Below are 25,362 nucleotides of genomic sequence, written 5' to 3'. Positions count from 1 at the left end.
CTTGAAAATCATCTAAATCTATCTCTTAAATAAAAGTTGGAAGTAATAAATACAAAATAGATTGATATTTCAGATTACATTCCTACTTTTTTTTAATGACTTGAAATCTTTGATGAACTTCAAATATATGATATTAGGACCAGGTGTAATGGACAGAATTGGTTTGAGGAGGTTGCTGAATTGTAACAGCTACTGACATCAATCTCCAGTTTCTAACAAAGTGTGATGAATTTTTGGACGACATGATGTAACTGATAATAAAAACCTCGTCTCTTTCTGTGGGCACTATTTATTGATCTGTCAGTGTATTAATGAAACTAAATCACTGTTGACTTTTGGCAATGTTGCAATGCCAAATCTACACAGTAGTTATTACTAAGAAACACGATCAGTTGTGTTACTTATCTGGATTTTATTATCTCATAGAAAGTATAAACATTTTTGATTTGTGAATTTCTCTTGAATCTTTTGTTGTTTGTTTTTTTTTTGTTTTGGTTTGGTTTTACAAATTCAGGTGCTTCCTAGGCAAACTTGTGGCTTATTCACACACACTATTTTCTATAAAGAATATCCTGGAGGCCCAAAGGAACTAGACAAAAGTATTCAAGGTGGGGAATTGTTCTTCACAGTGGTTCTCAATCCAGTAAGTACAGTGTATTTTTGAAGTGATTTTAAAAAATTCATTAATGGAGAACTGAACTAATGCTTCAAGGATAATCAGAACTGGTTCTCCAAATAGTAATGATTGTGTAAGCTCTTCTGTCTTTTTAATTGATGAATTTAAGATTAATGTTATATATGATCTGTTGTACAAAGATAATCTCAACTTTTTCTTGAATACTGTTTTGTTAGTAATGTAGTAGTAGAAACCTTTCTTGTTCTGCTTTACTTTTGCATGAAAGAACTCTGAAATGTATTTTTTAAGAGAATTCAAGCATTAAGAACTGTATTACCATGAAACAAGTACCTCAGGTGACGTTGATTATCCTGCTCTTCAGAATTCACAAACAGGTTGGGAACATCCATTGGTTTGTGAGGGTTGCAAGCAAGAAGTGCTTGCACTTAAACCTGTTTTGAGAATGTTCAGTTGCTGATTTATAATAGCTTCAAAGAAGAGATCGAGTAAATGAACCACAAAGTTAATATGTCTGTTTAACCTTTCATTTACCTTTCCTGGAAGAATAAAGAACAAACTAGAACAGAACAGTACAGTATTTCAAAATGGCACCAAATTAGGTCGGTTGCATCTAAACTGACCTTTCAGACAAACTTTTAGGTGACTTTTTCATTCAAAGTTCAAATGAACTGAAATTAAAAGGAATAATGGCAGAAGCTGTTTTGTAGCAGAAACATGTAAATAAATTTTACTGTACCTGTTTTATACAAATTTAATCACTTGGGCTAGGTTTTCTAGAACATCCAAAGAGAAAATAACATATTTACACTCAAATTCTTTGAAATAATTGCCAAAGTATTTTTGTGCCATTTCTTAATCTTCCATAATTCAATGCAAGTCCAAAGGAAACAAACTTCTGCCAGCTACCTTACCAATTTATATGCAGGTCTTTTTTTCAAGCCTCAAATTCTTCAAGGCTATCATTTTGATTCTCTAAGAGTAGTTAATGTGTTTTGTTCTCCTTTGTTTTCGTGTTCACATAGCAAACTTAGGAAATAAAAACTTCCTCAGCACACATCTGGTCTCCCTGCTAGGGGATGGCAGTAATCCCAGTCCTAACTTTGACGATATATATCATGTCAGGCAAGGCACATAAACAGAGGTGAAACCTGGAGAATTCTTTAGATGGAATTTATTGGTACCTTAGTGGTGCTTTGGCAATGTGTACGTACTAACTAAGAGTTTCTAGCTCAACTAATGAGACTTTGCGGAAACCATATTGTAACACTCTGAGTTAGAACAAATTGTATTCTGTGTTGGAAACACAGCTACAACTTAGCAAAAAAGCTATTTTACTGTCTTACAACAGCAGTGAAACAGCAAAATTTAGTATGATTGCTTGAGGCTTAGCCCCTTCAAATTAAAAGAACAAAGAGAATAGAGGGGAAGAGAAACAGTAAAACAATCATGATTATTGATATAGATCATACATATTTCAGCATCCTGCCGTACATACTTGAAAGCGTGTACAGAAATGTCTTTCTAGATACTGTTACGTGATCTTCGATTTGTGCATTGCAGTGTAGACTGCATGATCACATAGTTCTGAGAAATATGTTATCCCCAATACAATGCTGGCTACAAGAATAGATGTTAAATGCAGTATTTTATAAATACAACTGTAAATGAATATCAGGCCAAAATATGGCCAAAACAAATTACTGTAATCCTTTTAAGCACTACCTTTAAAAAGATGATATGTTGCATTTTAAATATATGCATATAAACAGTTCTTAAGGTTGTAAGCATTAGCCTGGCAGGTAATCAATTTAAAAATTAGGTTTTTGTTTGTTTTTGTTTGTTTGTTGTTTTGTTTGTTTGTGGTGGTTTTTTGTTTTTGTTTTTGACTGGTCGTTTTTTATTTAAGTATTAAATGTATTTGTACTGCAATTCATAAGTCAAGGTTTTAGGTATTTGTCAAATTTTGTAGTGGCATATTGGGTTTCATAGGCTTTCTTGTGTTTCATTAAAATTGCTGGGATTCCTTTCTGAATAAATTCACATGAAACATTCAGAGGATGCAAACATGAAACTTTCAGAGGATGCAAAAATTCCATTACAAGGCATTTTTTAAATATTATTGGTCACTGATGCAAAACCTATGAAGAAGAAACACTACCCAGGAATCATTACGCTGTCAGACGTATAATCTCAAAAAAGAGTAAATAAATATTTAGTTTCAAAAAAATGGAAAGTGCAGGTGTAAATTAAATGTAAATATTAACAAAGGCCTTCGTTACATTCACATGTTCATTTTGGATAGCTAATCTTAAGTGAATATAGTTTGAGGTATAAGTTGTTAGACTGGCTTTAGGAAACGAGTGCCCTATACTGAAATAAACGTCCCTAAGAATAAAATCCAAATTTTCTTTGCTGTCTGGTTGTGTAATGGTAGCTATTCACAAGAGAGGCTCTGCTTCCCTATAGTATGCTAGAATCAACCACAAACTGCAGTATAAACCACAAAAAAGCACTAAACCATATGTGAATGTGTAAGCTTTTGACATGAGAACCAGTATTACTGCCATTTTCCCAGGTCATTCTATAGTCAGAGGCCCTGCAGGTAAAAAGAGCATCAGCCTCCACAGGAAATCCTGCTCTGCAGACACTCTACTGGTAATATTTTATCTGGGAAATAAGAATTGGTTTGCTGGAGTAGCTAATCTTGTGGTCTGCAAGCTGTATTTATTTGGTATGCGTTTATGTGCCCACACTGCTGGTTAAGTTGTGATCTGACAGTGGTTGTAAAACGATCGTGACAGCTATACCCATTGTGTTTGTAAAGCATTCAGAATGCTGAAGTGTCACCAAGCTGAAAAAGAGACTAAATAGTACTATAACATGCTATCTACTTTTCCAGTAATGTTTTGTATGTCTGTCTTCTGTTATAGATCTTGCTGACTACAGCAGCCCTTAGGCAAGATTGTACTATATCAAGATCTTGCACAAAACGTTTTACACCCCACAAAAAAAAAGAAGGAAAAAAAAAAAACTTCAGCAGTACTGTATTATTAGTACACAGCTATTAATTTACCCACTTTATCAGTTAGATAATTGACTAACAGGGATGTTGTTTGATTTGCACAAATTTGGCCAGGGAAATCTGTGACAAAGCTAAAAAGAAGACATGAATTGTAGAAGTCTTTAGTGAGAACATAAATCCCTTATCCAGAAAGATAGCTTCCTATCTTTGTTCTATTATTTCACTTTGTTACTTCTTTTTCTTCTCCATTTTTACTTTCTGAGTAGCAGTGGTTGCATGTAAAAGCACGAAGATGTTTTTCTCCTTGTTCCCACTGCTTAATAAACTGTTATAGGAAAGAACCTGGATGTCAGTGCAAACAGTTGGAAATAAAGAGGTATAACATACTTTTAAGTGGTGTTGAAACCATATTAAGAGAAGCACAGGGAGGGGTGATCCTGTCAATTAAAAAGAGACCGAATTAAGCATATATTTTCATTTTAGCTTCATTTTGAAATGTTTGAACACTTAATGTTCTATCTTTGCTATGCTTAACTGCTTATCCCAGAGTAAATAAAGTTTCCTGCTAGTTTTGTGAAATAAGGCATCCCCGTACAAAGAAAATATTATTCCTTTATCAATTTATTTATTTTGCATTAGCTGCACCGGAAGTGTTCCAAAATAATTCCCAAATAACTTCTGCAAAAAAAAAGTCAGCATATTTAAGTGAATTAGGAGTCTGTACTGATGTTAAAACATTTAGCAAGCATTTTGCTCGATACACTTGTTAGAATCTTCAGTGACTCCAGATTTATCGATCTCTGCCTGCAATATTCAGTGAAGTTTTGGATAAAACAGATTTCCATTAAATGTCCTTTGTCAGGATTCTGCTAAAGAGAGCACTGCATATTCCAGCATTTTCTCTAATGATGTACATGTTCTCCCGTGGGACCAGCTATTAGATATTAGGTATTAGAGCAGCTACTGCCAGATGAACACTTGACAATCACACAGAGCGCAAAGTAAAGGACCGCTCAACTTTCCCATGAGGCTGATGGAGGCTACAGAGAAAAAGGCAAACAGGTTGAACAGTTCTTGTCCTCCTAGAGGCTGCATGGCCAGCAGCCTCAGTTGACACATGACCGATGTGTTACCTTAGTTTGCGCTACGCAGACAACAGTGGAGTTATTTCTCTGAAATAACTTGCTTAGAGTGAGTTTGTATGTTTGGTTTCCATAGAACACACGCTAATTGATAACCATAATGTGCCAATCTGCACAGCAAAATCAGTGGGATTTTTCCCATTTCCTTCCCACTGACATTCTTATCAGTGAGATAAATATATCCAGGTTCCTTTTTAAGGCACTAACACTATGTGGAAGGAATAGGTTGAAAAATAATGCAGAGATATGTATAATGACATTGTGGAAATCTAAGCTTATCCAACACCCTCAGTAGACTCAGTCTTTTGTGTAAAACTGGAAGCAGTTGATTGAAGAGGACTACGAAGCAGTAAGAAAAACTCCACTGTGAAGAGAAATCAAAATGATCAAGATTGATTATATTTGAAAAGATATGAAAAAAAAGCTGAAATTTCACGAAGAACTTAAACAATGAGCTCCCTTTAGATGTCCTGAAACAGAAAAACAGAGTATAGGCAATTAAATGAGGATGAGAATTTATATGAGAATTGTATCAAAATCTTGCTCCAAGATAGCATTTTTGACATTAAGAATTTAGCTGAGATTTGAACTACAGAATTAAATTCGGTTGGATATTCACGCCTGTAATAGCTGATAAGACAAGGTTCTGTGTAAACTTCCATGCTTTATGTAACCCTCAAGAACAGGGAAGACTTTTATTGAGGCTTGTTTTTCACGTCTCCCTGCTGTAGTCTGTGCAGTACTTTCCTCATACACATCTGCTACCATCTGCTTCTGTAGACATCATGCAGCACTGGATAGGCTAAATGCAGGACAGATTTAGTGGTTTCATTGTTTCATTTTTAACATGGAAGAGCTTATTTTTTTCTTAAGTACGAAGTTTTAATTATAAAAATTAAATTTCTGAAACAGACCAATGATATTAAATGCAGTATCTCTCACCTGTTTCCTACCAGTTCACTAGATTTTATCGCTAGAGTCTATTTCAGTTTGTTAATCTAATTGCTTTAGTTTTCAAATCCTTACGTGGGAGATGTATTTTGATTCTAGAATCCAAATAATCTAATAAACCCAGTTTTTCTTAATATACGACTGTAACTTCCATAAGAGACATGGTCCAAAACAATATTATATGCCTCTCCTTTTCCATTAACATCGATAAAAGTTAAGCTGTACCAGTTTAAATCAGTAGCAGGCATGCATAACCCTGTGCCAAACATCCCAGGGTTTTTTCCTTTGAACTGTGGAAGATACAGATCGGGAGCTTTGCTATTGTACAAGATGAATGTTTAAGGCAAACAACGGTCCATGAAAATCTTCTATGCCTTTTCTGCCTCCAAGAAAAACAAGCAGAACAAAATACAGTAATTGCATTATATGCACTTACGTGCACTTCCTTACAAAGTACTTTGTGTCTGCAGATCTGAAGAAAAAGGAAAGTGCCCTGTGGAGAGAAATTTGGTGAAAGCCTTCAAATAGTTGACAGCCCAACAATGAAACTAATGTGTAGCCAGCTGTGTGTTCCCTATAAGGTTACAGCAGTACTGATCAAGAGGAAACTGTTAATGGTTTAGGCCCTGTGCTGATTGATTTTAAAATAATTGTAATCTATATATGCTTTCACTTCTAAGTATTATTTTCCTCTAATTTTTACCTCTCCCAAGTTACAGTGAGTAGAACTGTTATTAAGCTAATTGACTTGCAGCAAGAGAGAAATTATCTCCTTTAGCACTGAAAATGAGAGGGTTTATATGAGCATCAGCATAACCTACTGGATCGTAATGTGACCCTGAGCAAGCTGAATAGTCAGGCCTTGGAACTACAGAGAAAAATACAAAAACAAAGGTATTCAGGCTCAAATCTTCCATTTCTGTCTGTCCTGCTTTCCACATCCTCATATTTAATCATACCAACTGCGAGAGGCAGCAAAGACAGCAAATGTGTTGAGAAGCACTCTGATGGGCAAGTACCTCCCTGAGCCCCGATGTGCTGGGGTCGTTGTAGCCTTCCTACCACAGCCCTATCAGGAGTGTAGCCTGACCTCTCCTGCAGGCTGCTGCCGCTCAACAGGCTCATCCCACATCACAGGTGAGTGAGGAAGGCAAGAATTTCATCTCTTTCTCATTCACTCCTGCGTGTTTCAGGAACGCATGGGAACTCCAACAAGAGTTCAGGGAGTTGCCATGAGCTGGGGAGGGAAGGGAAGTCAGTTATGCCTGGCATCTGGTTTACTGCAAAGTACTAATATTCTTTGCCTTTCTGTTCTTCAAAACCCATCCAAAAAAAGCCAGAATCTGGTATTTTTTGGATGGAATAGAGAGAATGTAGAAACAAATAAATGAGCAGGTACAATGGAAAGTCCAAGGAACAGACAAGCTATCTAGAGGTGATTCCATGTAGCAGTGTACAGCAAATGCATTTAAATAAAGCTTTGTCTGTCTTCAGAATTCTCAAATGGGAAATCCTATAGAAGTGTTTTACAACCTTTAGTGAAGCAAGTCTCTTGGACAGGCTCGTAAATAATACACTATTACCAGCTAGGATATTGAGTCACAAGCATAGTAAGCAATTTTTGGAGAATGCCAAAAAAAAGACACAAAACAACACCTTGTACCAAAGCTGAAAATAAACTCAGGTTTCCTGACGGTCAGACTAATAATTCAGAACTATGCAAAATATGTAATTTTGTTTGATCTTATAAATCTTCCCCGGCACTGTCATATTTATAGAGAAGACACTGCTATGCCAATCGAATTCAACTAGTTGCCCTGCTGTCTCTGCAAGTGGGCAGATCCGTGGTAGCTCTGAAACTAGCAGTACAGCCCAGGAACAAAGAGGTGAGTTGCAAGCTGGAATCTTTGTGTTGTGGCATTGAACACAGCTTTTCTGGTAGCATACAGGTCTTAGAGGAATATGGTTCAACCTATTAAAAATATATATTCCAGCATAGGCTGCAATCTAATTCATTATTCTATCACTTTGTGAGTCTAATGGAGCAAAAACAGCTGTTACCGAGTCTCTGAATACCTGAAACAAAATTCTTCTGAGTAATATGGAGGCAATATCAGAACTGCAAACAGAGTGTACACAATGCCAAATTAATTGGAATATAGGTGTTCTGAGACTTAGGCTTACTCTTGTGGCCTGTAAACATTTGTTCAGTAGCTAAAATAACAGCAATATACTAAATTGGTAGTGCATCTGCTTCTTGTGCCTAGCAGAGGTCACCTAATTAATTGTCAATCATAATTTTACTTCATTTTAAGATGTTGTGCTTAACTTCATTGGAAGACCTTGGTGCTGCCTTACAATGTTGTTGCACAGATTGGAGGATGACACCATGCCCATGACAAAAATACCTTGATGACTGCTTTAATAGTATGAAAATATGAATTAGTTGAAGTGAAATTGCCTGCAATAGATATGTATATGGCAAAAAAAAAAAAAAATTGCCCACTCTGTGAGAAATGATTACCAGCTTTTTCTTTTACCAACTCCTTCTAGTTCCAGATTCAAAATGTCAAAATAATAATAAATCTGGTTTTCAAGGCCAATGTCACTGGCAGTCTCTGTCATCCCTTCACTTTCCAAATGCTAGCCAAAGAGGGAACAGCTAATCACCAACAGGAGAGTCTTCTGTCTGCTGTGTAATCTTGTGTCACAGTCAGATCCTGACTGCTTAGTGCAGTGGTCTCCAAAGGGGGGTATGTGCACCCCAGAGGGTACCCAAGATAATCCACTGGGATGTGGGAAGAATATAATAGAACTTCAGTAGATGTATGTAATTTATAAATAAGTAAACACTGATATATGTGCACTTCCAAAGAAGTATGGAGACCACTCACCTAGTGGGCTACTGTTCTCCAGGCTTTTGTGCTTAAATTTGTTTTACTCTGCCGTAGACATAACCATTTTTTTCCTTCATTATTACTGCTACTGAAACCAAAGTAATAAGTCCTTGTGTTGAGGTACACCATTAAGAAAGTATAAACAGATAAGGAGTATGAAAAATAGTAGTGAGGTGTAAGTGAAACCTATTCATCTTCAAAAGAGTTGTATAAAATGGAGTTTGAATATGAGGCAAAGTAAATTTTGCTTATCTGGAGAAATGGAAAGGAATGGGAATATTCTCAGGTTGCCCAACACAGAGCATGCTGGACATGCCGCTGCTTTCCATAGGAGCAGCTAGTCTTGCTCACCATAAATCACTTATATCCCATGTAGAGGGGCTTCATAATTCACCCTTCCCGACCTTTACAGGAACTTACAAAAGTCTTTCCCACTGTCTTTGAATGGGTCGTCTTATCCCCATCTGTTCAGAAGTAGAGTCCCCTTGCTTCCACGTGAGAAAGCCTGGGACACAAACATGCCACAAACCTGCAGCCATAGGAGCAGCTTCTCACATTTGGGGATGAAGGGATAACGTAATTCCCTTGGGAGGTGGGCTCCTCTGTTTTTGTCAGGAAAACCGCTGTTGTCAAAACTGTAGGAGCTTAGTTAGTAATGTCCTTGCTGTGTGATTTTTAACAGATGTTGCGTCCTAATAATACTGATTTTGTGATGATTGATATTTATTAGAATATCCACCCTGCTGCAATAACAGCCATCTCTAGAAGCTGGGTAACTTGTTGCAGGTGGTTTGTTTTTTCTTTTTCTTCATTTTGTGTAAATTGTTTGTCAAGCTTGTGTTATTTTCTCAGTTCTTGACACTTAAATGAGATCATGCCAGTTCATCTTTCCCTGATACATGTGATTTAATAACAGCAACTCAATCTCAGTCTTCACTGCAATTTGTTGACCTAGAAGCTGTTGCCTCTAATTGGGAAATATTGTTGTAGTAAGAAAATATGCAGTACAAAATGAGTATTTAAAAAGATAAAAGCTGTTTCTCCTGAATGCTTGTCCTCGTTTCCCTGCATCTCTGCAGTAGTAGTCAGAATCCCAAATATCATCAAGGTTAGTAATGGGAAGGAGAGCAAAACAAAAATGCCTTTTTGTTCTGGAGAAGAAGGAATACAGAAGTGCCGAGAAGCAGCTGAAAGGAGCTGAGGCTACAGCTGCCTGCAAGGCTCTGTGGGAAGGCAGAGAACAGGGAAGCACCTCTGCTACTCCGAGCTGAAGATGGAAGGAAAGACAGGTGGGAGTGAGAAAGGAGCTGCTGCCCGGAGGCCAGGTTTAGTCCCAAGCTATCATTTTAAATATTGTCTGCATTCCATTTCAGTCCCCTCATGAAAGACATTAAATCCCGTGGAGAGTGTGTACTGAAGTGCAACTAAGATGATAGTTTGTTTATGAGGAAGAGCTAAAAAGGGTGATCCTTCTTGCACTTGGATAAAGAAAATGCTGAGATGCCCTGGAAGAAATGGTTTTAAAAGAGGGCTAAAAATAATAAAATCAAATAGGCTCTTTTTAGCTGAAAGAGAGGCTAGAATGCTTGTTAGAATAAATAGAAATCCATTCACAGCTGCTTCCCTTTTGAAGAAGGAGTAAAGAAATATATGAAGCTCTATTTATATTACATGGCATTGCCCAAAGGTGCAAGATTATTGAACAAATATTTTTTTACTATATATAGCCTTCTGAGATGCCCACAAAGGATTCTTTTTATATCTCCTGATCTGTAGTTTTAAGAGAATAAATCTTTAATAGCATAGTATGGTAGTTATTAGCTGGGATGGAAAAGTAATCATCCTCATTAGTTAGGACTTGTTTGAATAAAACTTGGAGTCTGGTATGATGGAACGAAACAACGCGTCATGGCTCAAACAGAAGGCAAAAAAATAATGACTATGTTTTGCCTAGGTATGAAACTGCACACCTGTGAATGGAAAAACAATTGCATCGGTTCCCATCATCTGTTCTGCCCTACAAATTGCTAAATACTCTTCTGCACAGGTTGGTGGGAAAGCAGGGAGGTAGCTAGCAACTCACCATCCCTGCAGTTGGGCTCACACCAAGCTGAAAACCATCCAGATGGTGCTTGGCTGGCATTTTCTGCTGTAGCCAGGGAAATGGGAGGGTGAGCTTAGGCATCTCCCTGATGCCATGGCTGTGTAACTGTTGTCACCAGGCCCTCAGGAATGCCCCTGGAGCAGCAGCGAGTGCCTGGCAAGTTGGCATCGTAGGCTGTGACGCACCTCCCGTGGGAGTCCCCCGTGTGCCAACTGTTCCAGGGTTGTTCTCGGGAAAATGTAAATACGGCCATTACAGCATCGTGCTCCTGTTGGTTTTACAGGCTGGTAGATTAGCCAATAAAGAGAGCAAAAGTCAGCAGTTCTCAGGTCAGACTGGGTGAATTAGGCCCTGGATCAGCAATATTTTCTTGTTTTATGAAACACAGGATTGTTGTTTGCTAATTCGGCCCAGTGGTAGTGGCAGTGATTGTCCTAGGAATTTGCTTGCACAGTAGCAACAGGAGGGGAAAAACTTCTGCTCAAACTTTATTGGAAGGTAATCTTAGCTGATCTGCAACATTTTTGATGCTATATAAGTAACGCAGACCTTTTCTGCCATGCAAAGTTATAGATTAGGTCATACATTTGGTAACAGTAAATATAGATTTCTTTACAAGGTATAGTTAAAAGTGCTCTAAAAGAGCATTTGTTCATCCTTTTGTTGCTGTTGTAAATAATTATCCATAAAGTATCTGATGTAAAAAAAAGACTGTAAAATGGAACTAAGATCTCTGATATTTCTGCCCTTCATTGACACAGTTCCATATGCTGGAAATGATTTATTATGATGTAGCCAAGCAATTTTTTAGCCTCCACTCTCACATTCTTCAAATTACAATGATATTCCCCTCAGGGAAAAAATACTATATATTTTCCCTGAGCTAGCAATCTCTTCAAATTCTCTTCTTTTTTTCTTCCAGTGCAGTGCTGAAGTTGGCAGGTAAGGAGTTGCCAGAAGGTGAACTGACATTAGAAATGTCAGAGGTCAGCCCATGTGTGGGAAAGAAAGGGGTTGTCAAGAAAGCAAGTTAACCTTTTTTATGGAAACACTCTGATTGTATCTTTGTTGAGAATGACACAGTCCTGTGGCTGGGGTGTTCGTGCCTGGAGAGCAGAAGTGAAAAAAGGAAACTTGGAAATGTTATAGATTTAGCAAAATGCTTGCTGTTGGTTGCCTAAGGGGAGTATTTAAAAAGAAATCTTGCTCTTATCTGAGATGAAAGATTGTACCCTAATGATTAATCGATGTGTATCTCCTTATTTTACCTGAGTGACAAAATGAAGCCCTCCGTTTACTTTGTAGGCCAAAGAGGTGTCACCAAATGACACTATTAATGAAACATATTTCCTGTAACATAATGTGTTCATTCACTGCAAGTAATGCGTAGTGTTATAGTGAGGTGTTCAAGGAAAGAAATTCAAAAGCTTTGAAAGTTTACTATCGTAAGAAGCCAGTGTTTTAAATACTCTAAAACAAAAGGATTAAGCTGTGGATCCACATTTTTCATCTTTCTTTTTCCTTGTTAAATTGAAGGCTGGAATTCCTTTACAAAATTAATTTCAGTTCCTGAGCTGACTTCAGAGTTCTGGTCGTGATAGGTCTTTTTCAAGTGGTTTACTTCAAGTTGCACTTGAAATAGAAATTACCCATTAATGGCATTGGCAGATTTATTTATAAGAAGAGCCCTGTTTCTAATGTTTTAATAGAAACGAGTATGGAGAATTTGTCATGGGAGAGCTCTCCTATTAAAAATATATATATATATAAAAAATCCCTGCTAGAGAAGCAGGAGTTCACAGATGTCAGATGTCAATGTAAGAACAGACTGTTTCATCAGTAAAAATTACTCTTAAAATAGATCATTTTCCAAATCAGAGGTTTCAGTCTTCAGTCCTTCCCCAGCCCCTGAGAGAGCATCCTGACAGGCTGGGTACTGCTGCTCTGCTCAGCACAACGGTTGATGTGCATCCAAGTCGTGTTTCTCTCCTGGAAGGAAACCGTGATGGCAAGCACTGCTTCCAGGTGGAGTGAGGGAGTGCGTTTGGACCTAGCGATGTAGCAGGGAGGATTTATTTGCGTCACAATTTCACAGTGAGATAAGAGCAAAATGCATGCAGCCTTGCAATTGACAGGATAGGGAGCTCTGTGTGTATGTGAGTGTGTGGAATATTTTATGAACTATTGTTTAAAAGTCATGCTTCAGACTTTTTGTTTCTGCACGTGATTTAACTACCTGCCCAGTTCTTGAGGAGTAGCTCTGTGGAAGCAATGAGTTACATATCCTATGAAATTTACAGCTGGACCAGCAAGATTTAAATCGCTGTAATAGAGGTCAGCTCTCCTTTTGGTCTCTGACTTCTTTGCTCTTCTGCTAAAACAGACTTACATTTCTAATATTAATTTCTGTTCCCTGTTGCATATGTATTTCACTTGAAGTGAAACTGCAGGTACTGCTTTTGCTGTATTCTCCATTAAGTGAATTTATGTAAAGATTATGTAAATATTATACAACCCCAGGGTTGGATGGCATATCCTAGTTCACACAGAGCTCCTGGTACCTATTCCACAGTTTTCTTCAGTGATTCCACTGAGTTGACTTGAGAAGGAGGATGTAATTCAATGAAGAGGAGGGAGAGTAAAATCTGCACGGATGTGGTCAAAGTCCTGCAGGTCTAAAGCAGAGCAAAATGCAAATCGGATTTATATTATCTATGGTTACACTGCCATCTAGTGACGCAAAGAGTCAATGTATACTTTATTTTGTGTTTTTTTTTGTTTTTTTTTTTAAAGATTAGCATCTTCATGACACATTTGTCTAATTACGGCAACGATCGCCTGGGGTTGTACACCTTTGTGAATCTGGCCAACTTTGTTCATACGTGGACAAACCTGAAACTGCAAACTCTTCCTCCGGTGCAGCTGGCTCACAAGTATTTTGAACTATTCCCTGAGCAAAAGGACCCTCTCTGGCAGGTAGGCAGGCTTGCTGATAAGGAGATCAGGAAAAAAAAATGGTCTTGATGGTGTTTTTTGTGAAGTTCTTTGTTTCAGTTTCTTGTAAAGTAATATTTTCAGATTTGCTACTGAGTTTCAATTCAAGCAAATGCTTGGCTTGCTATTACTTTAATCTCCACAGACTGCAAAATTAATACGTACTACCATGTATAGTAAAAATTAATTTGTTTTATTTATGTCTTTACTTATTTTTAGAATTGTGGGAAATGAAGGAAAGGCATTTGGTGTTAGTTCTCGTCTTCTCCTTTTTAAGCTAACAAGACTGAAGCATTTGAAAGAGAGGTGTATATGCATGTTTTAACAATTGGCCATTAAAGGCAAACTTTATTGTGAAACAAGTGTGTGAAGAGAAGAGGGAATCCAAAAAGAGCAAACAGCACTAAGACCATTGGTACCTTAATACTAAAATCGACTCACCAAGCAGAAGTAGATTAGAGTAGAAAATTACTCACAAAAGGGTAAGTGTCCAGGCAAGAACTTGACCAGCACGTAGTAGTACATTGATATTGTCAACTCTGCTGTTTGATTAAGCCACTCTCCTAAGTGAGCAAATTCAATATGTCAGGAATCTGAAGATAAGCTATGGCTGAAGCCTGCACTACCTTGCAGCTGACACTTCTTCAGCCAGTGACCCAGTGATAAGAACACAGTCCCTAAAGAGAAACCACTGCAGGAACCAGTGACTGTTGTGATGCTCTGTTTGCAGCCACTCGGTGACAGTTCAGTGGAATGCCTCAGTATTATAGATACCTGTAACCTTGCCTGGATATTGTATATCCTGAATAATCGTATTTGTGAGGTGACTCAAAATATTCTAGAGAGCAAGCTTTACTAAATCAAAACCTTAGAATGAATTTAAGCTTGTTTTTTCAAATGTTTTCAAGCATCAGATATTGCATTGCCAATTTAGTAAGAATCTGAATATGAGATTGCAAATTTGGCCTTAAATTTACAGCTTGAAATTCGTGCTGCTCCTGAATAAAGCATTGAACTAGCGGAAGATATGTTGAGAACTTTGCATAATGTTAAGAGAACATGAATTTGAAAAATGGAAATTAGCCTGTAGCCAAAGGACTTGAGTAATTAGTATAATATAATGCAGACATTTTTGAGTAACAATGACTAACATCTACTGAAAGTGGTGTTTTTTGTCTATAACTCACATAAACGTAAATGCAGTTAGAAGATTGGTAATTCCCTTCATCTCAGCAAAGTACTGCCAAAGAGCAGTGTCAAAATTTGTATGCAAGTAGCATTTGTAAAACAAATTTAAACTGATTCAGATGTAAAGCAACACGTGAAAAAAACCTGTTACATCAGGACTCACTGTGAACTCAGTAGTCTGTACTGATTTGTACTGGGGGATCAGAAGATGTATATGTGAATGGAAATCCTTCTACTATAATTAATTCACCATTTTAGTTTTAAAACTGCGGTATATATAAAGTGATACCCGTTAAAATAATGTAAAAGAAAAAGTAATTAGAGATTTCATTAGCAATTTTAAGTCTTCTTAATCTCTATGTAATTGATTGATTTTGAATTATTCCCAAATCTACCATATGTTGAATCAGATCTGTCTTTGGCATAATTCTGTTAAATTTACTGACATTCGTTCGAGAAATGATCTTGTCCCAGGGTCTGTTGAGTAGCTTGGTCAACTATATATAGGAATGAGTTAAAATGAAAGCTGTGTTTCTGCTGCATACTCGTCTGAAATTGTCTATTCCCACAAAAATAAATTATTGAAATAGTTCTTTCATACATAACATGGTTTTCTATCATAAGGGAAAATAGTAGTTTATGGTAAGAATATTTGCATATTGATGACAAATTGTTAATTTATGTAAACAGAATTTAAGAACCATGTCAGGTATGGTTATCAATAAAATTCTTAGTAGTTGTTGTTCTCCATTTTAGAATCCCTGTGATGACAAACGGCACAGAGATATCTGGTCTAAAGAAAAAACTTGTGATCGATTACCAAAATTCTTGGTTGTAGGACCACAGAAAACTGGTGAGAGTTTATTATTTCATCAAGATAGGTAGGCTATGTGTAAGTTGAAGTAACTAGACCAATTAATCAGGTTTTTCTCAGGGTGCTCTGTATAGATCTTCGTCATCTAATAGTATTTTTATTTTCAGGCATCCAAATACAGTTTAATAATATAAGTTACAACAAAAGACCATATCCATTTTTACATAAACATTTGCAGTGTTCTGGTGCGCATCAGATTTTTGTGAGCTTTATTTCAAAATGAGTAATAGTGCTAAGTCAACAAGATTGACAAGATCTTGTCAAAGGTGAGGGAGAGAAAGACAGACATTTTTCCAATCATGTAGATTCTTAACTGCAAGTTTCTGTCTGTGCTGCAAGTGTCTTTTTTACAGAAACTTGTTATTTCTTGGAATTTACTTTATGTGAAGATGTTCCTAATGGACAGTTTGAATTGCAAGGTTACAATAGTTCATGAAATAACTTCATGGTTAATTTTCTTCTCTGTAATTATGAAATTGTTTATCTGTTTCCTTTCGTCTTCACCTTTTAAATTATTTTTGTAACAATCTCATGAAAAATAATTTTTAAAGCAGTTTTTAAAAGCATGAAAAATGGCATGGGCACTCTAGTTTCTCTGTTACCTATTTAGAGTTCTTTAAATCCCTTGGATTTAAAAGCATAGAAGATACAGCTTCATAGGTGACGTAAATCAACATCCCTTCGCTGATGTGAAAAGGAATAAAGTCAGTTTAGTCCACCTGAGGGTATGACCCATAAAATATGTTTGTGCATGTGTATTTTAATCTTGGATTTTTATCCCATCTGCAGGTACCACAGCCTTGTATTTGTTCCTGATCATGCATCCTTCCATCATTAGTAACTCCCCCAGCCCAAAAACCTTTGAGGAGGTACAGTTCTTTAATAGAAATAACTACCACAGGGGGATTGATTGGTAAGATGGGTTATTAGTATAAATATAAAAGTTTATATATTGTGAACAATAAAAAAATGGCATTGCTGTTGGTAATGTTAACTGTTTATACATAGATAAAGAAAATAACCTTCAGTGTCCTTCTAAAATAAGTAAATTCAAGTGAATAACAGTCATAGTGCATATCATAAGTGCAGTAATTTTTGTGAGGCTTTCTTGTAAATATCCAAGTATTAATATATGCAGAAAGAGTAAAAACATTAATTTCTTAATTCTCCAAGTCTTTAAAGGTAAATTGTAATGTATTTCTATGACAGGTAACTTATTCCTTACTACATATGCCTCTGAAGTTGGGACAGTGACTGTTGTTAGTTGAATATATATGGACGCAAAAAAATATGTTCCTATTAGAAATCTCACTTCTTACAAAAAAAAAAAAAAGGAAATAGATCAGAGATGCAATTTTTCCTTTACCTACAATTTAGGAATAGCAATCAGGTAAAGCGGGAAGAAGGAGAGACTCTCAAAATGTTTTTCAAAGATGTAGTAATTAGCAGAATGTTAATGGCTCAGTAGGGTAGGTAAGTAGTGCTAAAAAGGACTATGTTTCACTGCTGCCATGTTCACTGTGGCTACCAGGGAATCACCAGATGTATCTACACCCAGAAGGTCATTCTTGATTTCTCTTGCCTTCAGAAAGTGCTTCATTATAAAACACTACAAGATGAAAGACAGTAACATCCAGTAGTGGCTGAGGAGCACCATTAGAAGATTATTGATGTTTTGTCTTGTTTCTTTTTTTCCCCAGTCTGAGGGAAAATAGTTTTATTGCCTTTGACTTCGTATTCATCCATAAAATTAGCAGGGTGAACACGGTTGTATGGTCGTAGTGTAGATATGTCAGATCCAATTTCTTTTTAAGTCACTTAGTTTTTACAGAGTTATAATTGTTTCAGCAGTTTCTTACACAAAGCGTGGTGAGTCATCCAGTTAATACCAACTGAGAGACTCTGGCTGAATGACTGGAAATTAAAGAGCTGAATCTTTGCTGTTAAGCTTTCTGAAGTCAGGGAAGATGACATGCAAACAAGGCATAGTGGATCTACGCTGGTGGTGACAGATTAAGTTCAGTGAGCCAGTTCTACAAAATCATCATTTTCATGTGGCAGGAAGATCGCTTTGCTGCTTCTCTCATTCCTCCTGCCTTAACCACTTCCCTAACATGCAGATACAGTTTGTCTGCTAGACATGTGCCAGATTACCTTCATCTTAACACAGCACTGGTGCGTAAGGCTCCCAGTGATAAACTTTATAGACCAGGTACATCATTTTGTCAGGTCTCACTCCAAAACATCCATTTGGCTATTGTCTATCTGTGCTGCCTGCCCCAGTCACCTCTGGCAGGTTCTCACAGGTAAGTCTTCGACATTCCAAGCTACCTTTTGATGCAGTTGTTTAACTCTTAGGTTTGTATGCTGTCTGCCAGACAGATCTCTCAGACCTTCAGTCTAATAGAGTATTTTAATGCTGTCATGTAACAAGCTTACCAAGTGTTAATTAAGTATATGGTCTCTCCTCATTAGTCCATGAATTGGCTAGGATTCATTCAAAGCAAGAGTAGTCACAAACAGCAGTTCTCTAAAACCTTCGCAGCTTTAACGTTAGAGTTTAATAAATTTTCTGTAAGAATTAGCTTCTCAGAACCAGATGTCACAAAGTTCAGTTTCTTTAAACCACTGTAGCTTCCTTCCTTTTCTCTAAATACCTTGTAATCAGTGCCTGTATGCTAATGATGTGTGTCCCCTAAGGAAAACTGCATGTGCATCAGTCAGTTCCAACCTCTCAAGTCTTCTGGCTGTGCCTGCAATGGTTACAATTTCAAAGACAACAAGAGCATGTCATTTATATTGAAAGTAGTTCAGTCCTATGAATAGAACAAGGTCTGAGCACTGGAAGAAATTTCAGTACTTAAGCATGACCGTCAGAAGAGATTGTTTTAAATGCCCTTTATTTTATTGATAAAAGGTTTAACTGAAAAATCAAGAAGACCAACGTTTCCCGTTTCTTCTTTCTCCACAACGATAATCAGAAGTAGTCTGAGGGCTAGGAATAAAGAAGTCTGTATGTGACATATGAGATTATTGGACATTAATTGAAATTTTGTAATGGATGAGGAAAGCTCGCAAAGAAAACTGAAAGGAATTCAACCCATGTTTCCATTCATAGAACAATAATAGGAGGATGCTGTCACTGCTTAGAAATGTTTCACCTGCTGAAGCTGTGGTGGTTTTTTATTGGTGCATCTACCCCATATAAACAAGCTGTTTTCTGCTTTTTAGCAAAAGCAGTTCTGATACTGAATATCTTTTTCTTACAATATTTCACAATAATTGGTGTCTGCAAAGGACCAAATTTGGAAAACTCTTTTTTTACTTTTAACATTGATTGGTCAGAGTTCCTTCTGACCAAAGAGTTAGAATTCTCTAATCGTAAAAAGATACCTGAATATCATGTTTTCTTCCACCTACGAAAAATAGCTGCAATGTCTAGTTATATGTAGTGAAAAGAACAAAGCTAGTACCAAGTAAAATATGATCAAAAATACAATGTAAACTTCTTGTTGCTTTTATTTACCAATTAGGCTATTATTTTTATTGATTATTGCAGAATAAAATGTACTTAACAGATTTGTCAGCCTTTCTGTGGCTTTCAAGTAATTCTGAGAACAATGTTGCTTTCCTAGGTACATGGATTTCTTCCCTACTCCTTCCAATATCACCACTGACTTCCTCTTTGAGAAAAGTGCTAACTATTTTCATTCTGAGGAAGCTCCTAAACGAGCTGCTTCCCTCGTCCCCAAGGCCAAGATCATCACCATCCTCATTGACCCATCTGACCGGGCATATTCCTGGTATCAGGTACGCATTTTGAGGAACACAGGCAGTCACAAGTCAGATAAATAAGTCAGGTTTCCACCTTGAATCTACTCTCTATGTTCTTTCAGTCTGTATATATATATATAAAGGGCTTGGACAATACAAGCTTTTATTGGTCAGTTGGTGCTCCACGTATCATTAACCATAGACTGTATCTGTCCATGTAAATCTGAAAAATCTTTTAAAGGTTAAAATACCAGAAAGCACATTTTTGAAAGTCTTGCTAATGTTAGCATATCAAAATGCTTGCTCGCTTGATTAATGTATGTAATCAGCGCATAGATAAATTAGTTTATACAAACATTGGCCTGGTTCATGTTCAAAATATAGGGTTTGTATGTGTCCATGATCTTGTTGTTTTGCACACACCTAGTTAAAATAAAAACAGGTGCAGAAATAATAGCTGAACTGCAATTAAAGGTAGAACTTCCATCTTAAATGCACCATTGGCACTGAGTGCTTTTTTACTGCAGTACTTATACCTTAATGTTTCATAGCACTAAAGCATTGGAATTCCTTTGTGTTGTTGTTGTTATAATATTAGAAGAAACTATGTTAATGCTGAAGGAGTATTCTGCAAACCATGAAAATAAATAGGTTCCCCATACGTAATTTGCAACATTTATTCAAAGCAATAGTAAATATTTAGTGGAGTTGAGAACATAGCATAAAATTAAAAGGGATGATTGAAGGTTAGTTTAATACAAAGCACGGCTCTCTAGTGAATGCATTTTGAAGAATCGGGGCAGATTGTGGTACCGATGCTTCTTTTTAAAATATTTTTAAAAGATATTTTAGTAACAGCAACAATAATAAAATACCATAAAATCCATATAAAAAGATGATGAAATCCTTTACACAGTGCAGTCGTTCATACCTAGTATTTCAACAGTATAACAATTGCATACAATTAAAAGCTAGGTACCAGTTACCTTGCTATAAGATATTCAAAGCACAGATAGTAAGCTATGTTCAGAGTAGATTTCTACTTCTCCGGTCCTAATCCTAGTTAATAGTTTTGACTTAGATTAAGCTATTTTTATTCTTCTGGTCCACATGAAATTGGATAAAATGCAAATACAAAAAAGTTTTATGACATATTTTGTGTTATTGTTATGATGAGGAGAAATGAAAGCCATAAATCCAGTCTGGCCCTGCTTTGAGTAGCAGGCTTGACTTAGAAACCTACTGAGAGCTCTTCTGACCTGAGTTATCTAATGGTCCTCATAAATACCAATGTTCAAATTTTCCTTTCTGAGTATTTGCCTTGTTTAAGCTGGAAAAAATAAAATATGAAACTACTAGAAACAGAGCTTCATGGTATTTTTGTAAGTTATGCTAGATTCATTTGTACAAAATCTGCCACTCGGTTTATTAAAAAATAAACATTTATGCATTCTATTTTGTTATTGCTAGCATTAGTCTATCTTCTAATTTCTTTTGGTACAAACAACATTAGCAGTGTTTATCCCAGCATTTTCAACAAATGAATACAGATGAGGTCTTCTTAACCTAAAGTAACCTAAAGCAACTTCTATTGTGAATAATCATGCATGGCAAGATCAGTAAGACTGACCAGTTTTTTCTTATTTTCACGACTTTTGTGGTCTGTAAAACTCAGCAATGTAACCTGTTTTACAGCATCAACGATCACATGAAGATCCTGCAGCTCTAAAATTCAGTTTCTATCAGGTGATCACAGCTGGACCTCGAGCCCCTTCTGAGCTTAGAGCTCTCCAAAAGAGATGCCTAGCACCTGGATGGTACGCTACACATATTGAAAGATGGCTAACTTACTTCCCACCTTATCAGGTGAATAAAACTGTAACTTGACATCCTAAACTTACATATATAATATCCTGAAAGATTACCTTAGTAATAGTCTTGCCTAATGAGTGCTGATCCTCAGGGGATATCCTAGGTACACTCTAACATGCTTTAAGACATTGATTATTCATAGCTATGTTCTGATTAGTTGACCTGACATTGCTATGGATATTAGCACCATGCAGCTGGGAACTTCTGCAAAACAGATCAGAGTGATCTGGAAGTTCAAGAAACTTCACTGGTGCTTATTGAATGCTCTTGTACCCTGAACTGCCTTTAACTTACAGCTTTTTCTTTTTTTCTTTTTTTCTTTTAATTTGCTCGTGCTTTCATCACTGTATGTCTGATTCTTTGTCTGTAATGTTGAGGAAAAGAGAACTAGGCATGCAGTGCTTTGTGGTCTTTTTAGTACCAGATATTCCATCAAGCTTCACAAAAGAAAAAAAAAAAAGATGGAAAATAATGAGATGCTGCTCAATAATATTTATGTCCTCTCTGAACAGTAACAAGTCTCATCTACTATCAAGAGATGTAAGCTGGAATATTTCCCTCTGTATGTGGGAGGGAAGGGGGAAAATCTCTCTTCAGAAGAGATTTGGCACCTGAAGACTTTGGGGTATACACAATATTTTTTCCATCTAAAATAAGGAATAACAGATGAAAATGGATGTGATCTAGTGAAGCTGTAACACTTCAGTCTTTAAATGCATCAATGTCTTCACCCAGTCCTTGGTTCTTTCACGCACTGCCACTGTGTCACCCTCCTTAGGCTATGATTATAGTAATGAATAAACCTGTACCTTGCAAAAGTTCACACACTGGCCCACTGCTATCCATGTGCATGATTTTTAACACATTTCTGGCAGTTTGGACCCGTAACAAAAAGCATTTTCCCAAGCAGTTCCAAAGCATGGCTCAAAGGATAACAAGAACCATTGCCATCAGGGAGTCTGGACACAGCCAGTTTGGTTTTGTGGGTGAGAGGTTTTAGCAATGTGGATCCAAGTCATGCTTATGCCATTTAGTCTCAAGAACAAAGAGCTGCCTCTGGTTTGTTTTTGTTAACAATATAAATAAAGCTTTTGTGTACATCAGTGTGTTTGCCATCTCAGACATCACCATTTTTTTAGATGAAATCATAGTTTGCCTAATGACTTTTCTGTAACTGTTGGTGCTCCTAATCACCTACATTTGGTATCCATTGCCAAGCCTGAAAATCCTCGACATATCCTTTGTGTTAAGGCCAGTTTTTCTGTGTGTCTTTGAGTCTCAGAGGGTGTCTGTTTATGGGCCCAGAGATTTTGGTACAGATAGAGCATAAGCAATCTGAAAATTGGATCTCCCCTGTAAACTTCTGCTGGTATGCAACATACAAGTTATTAGTCTATTTCTGGCCCTGTGTAAAATCAGGCCTCAAGAGATTTACATCCTAAGCCCTGAGCATCATCTGCTATACAAAAACAGGCAGACAATATCACATGATCAGTATCTCCTTCATAGATTTATTTCTGGAATAGATTTTTCTGACATTAACAGTGTGTCTGGCACTACTCCTCACCCAACATTTAAAGATAACTTTAGCTGAGGGAGGTTGGCTGCAGCCTGAACCTTCTGTTTAGCCCGGACTTGCTTAGCTGAGACAATTTGGCTGGAGTCCACACCTTCAGTTTTCCTAGAGTGTGCCAAAGAAGCTCTGTAGCCTCTAGTTGGTGTTATTCTTCACATATTCTCTTTTGGGACAGCCTTGCAGAATTCATGAGATACACAGTACTGTCATATCATGATACTTGTATGAAATTTTCTACAACATATTTTCATTAGGTTTTCTCCAAAGTAACCGATGAGTACTGAACAGTTCACATCATCAGACAGAGTTTTGCCAGATTTTGCCTCCCACAATGATGGTGAAGAACAAGCCCTGATAGCTTTATATTTTCTCTGTTAAAGTATTAGGAGTTAACTTGCATTGCAAAAGCAACAGCGTATGGTAGGTTATATCCAAACTTGTTAGCAATTTCAGAGAACTGCTGAAGCATGAAACAGTTGCATAAGCTAGACCTAAAAACAGATCAGCGTAGAATTACAGCCTTATAGAGCCTTTGTTCTCAAGAAGGGCTCTTCCCTGGGGTATCCAAAGCTATACACAATTTTTAATGCTGTCTAAATTGTGGAGTCTCTACATGTGTGAGTTGAAGTCTTAATAGCTGTTACAAAGTCAGTAGGCATATGGTAAGTGGTAGAAGTTGCAACAAGGATTGGTAAAGTTCCCCTAATGTATTTTGTTATCTGCTCCCTGAAAGTGTCAGGAATTGGAATCAATTTCCATTGGCAAAACTTTTTCTTACACATCTTTTTTTTTTTGGGTGGCAGAAGCAGGGATGGCCCAGATATTCCTATTTGTTTGTTAAATACTGAAGAAGAAATTTCACTCTTTTTCTTTCGGATGGATATATACCCCACTTGGGATCCTTTTTGACCTCTGTGCTACGAAGCCTTTCAGAGCTTACTTCTTAGTAAAACAGCGGGTTCATTTTTGGACTCAAGCAGTCATAATGCATCTGATTTGAAAGACTTCTGGGATGAGCTACTGCTTTCTGAACAGCTTGATACTTCACTAATCCACATCTCTAAATCCACATATGAGTAATTCCAAAGACTGATCTTTCAAAAAAAAGACATTTTCTCCCTTTTGATTATGCTCTGAAACCTTATAGTCTTGCAAACCTTATAAGCTTCATCCAATCCTGGAAGCAAATCATAGCCTCTGTCCTTGCATAAAGAGCAAGCTTCAGCACTGCATACGGAATGAGACCATTGAACCGTCTGCAGATTTGTTGCCCCCTCCTTTTCATCACCGAAACATGATTGAAAATGTAGAGCTGTTTCCATGACAGGAAATGAATGCTTGCCTAATCCATTTCGGTGGGTCATTTAAGCATGATACTACATTTGATATAATCCTCACATGGTGTTTATTTCCATGAAGATTCATGTCCAGGTAAAAGGGTAGCCCTATCTGAAGTAGACTTGTGTGAGTGCATATATGATCAAGCAGTTACAAAAAGAAGAAATCGCTTACCAGCACCTGGCTTTCTTAGAGATGTGTCGCACATTCCGTATCTGCATGCCTGTCATGATGTCTTCTTTACCTTCGTTCATATTCTCAAGTGTTTTTCATAATATTTTGTATTCTTGTATAGTTACAGAAGTAAGGCATTTAACTTAACATCTACCTACTATTTTTTGTCTTTTTGGTCATTTCCAGTGACAAGCCTTTCAACATGACTGTAACATATATTTGTATATTCCTGTGTCTGTGAGAATTAATAGGTTATTTCTTTAGACACTAATAGCTTTTTTTTTTCTTTTCTGGACAAGTCTCATTCAGTTTCCTGCAACGTTTCTTATATTTCTAGGTCCTTCACTGCTATTTCTCTTTTGCCACAACAGCTTCCAATTTAATATCATTTCAGATTTAATTAACATGTCATTATCCTGCTCATTAATGATCATGACAAATAAAACTGGACCAATTATCTAGGGTATTTCTCACCATATAATGAATGATTTTGACAGAGGTAGAAGTTCCAGTTTGAAACTTGACATAATGAATTTTAAACTAAACTTCCATTTATTTTATTTTTTTGTAGTTGCTAATTATTGATGGCCAGCAGCTAAGAACTGATCCATCTACCGTAATGGATGAAGTACAGAAATTTCTGGGAGTCTCTCCTCATTATAATTACTCTGAAGCCCTAACGTGAGTTAATTTTGTCATCGTTATTGCTTGTTCATATGTTCCTAAAATACCAGTTAGTCTGTAAGTAAGGTCACTACAAAATAAAGCCTCTCATACTTCTCCCCTCATGTGAGTGTAGTAGGATGTATTCATTGGTGT

At 36.9% G+C, this 25,362-nt stretch overlaps 1 protein-coding gene across 16 annotated transcripts in view; it reads left to right on the top strand.

Moving 5' to 3' along the window:
* Positions 1–25,362, top strand: part of LOC308193935 (bifunctional heparan sulfate N-deacetylase/N-sulfotransferase 3) — a 389,183-nt gene that overhangs the window by 300,204 nt on the left and 63,617 nt on the right. For all 16 annotated transcript variants that reach the window (XR_013950072.1, XR_013950073.1, XR_013950074.1 and 13 more), the window contains 7 exons: positions 515–643; positions 13,547–13,729; positions 15,692–15,788; positions 16,599–16,722; positions 19,445–19,619; positions 21,279–21,449; positions 25,115–25,224. Coding sequence is in view for 2 of the 16 variants with exons in the window: in XM_080589106.1 (XP_080445232.1) it covers positions 515–643; positions 13,547–13,729; positions 15,692–15,788; positions 16,599–16,722; positions 19,445–19,619; positions 21,279–21,449; positions 25,115–25,224 (989 nt within the window). In the remaining 14 variants the exon portion in view is untranslated. The remainder of the gene's footprint in view (positions 1–514; positions 644–13,546; positions 13,730–15,691; positions 15,789–16,598; positions 16,723–19,444; positions 19,620–21,278; positions 21,450–25,114; positions 25,225–25,362) is intronic.

Source organism: Anser brachyrhynchus (assembly GCF_964034855.1).
Source record: "Anser brachyrhynchus genome assembly, chromosome: 4".
NCBI lineage: Eukaryota > Metazoa > Chordata > Aves > Anseriformes > Anatidae > Anser > Anser brachyrhynchus.
Note: the sequence above shows the minus strand (reverse complement) of the source record. Positions and strands in the feature narration are given on the sequence as shown.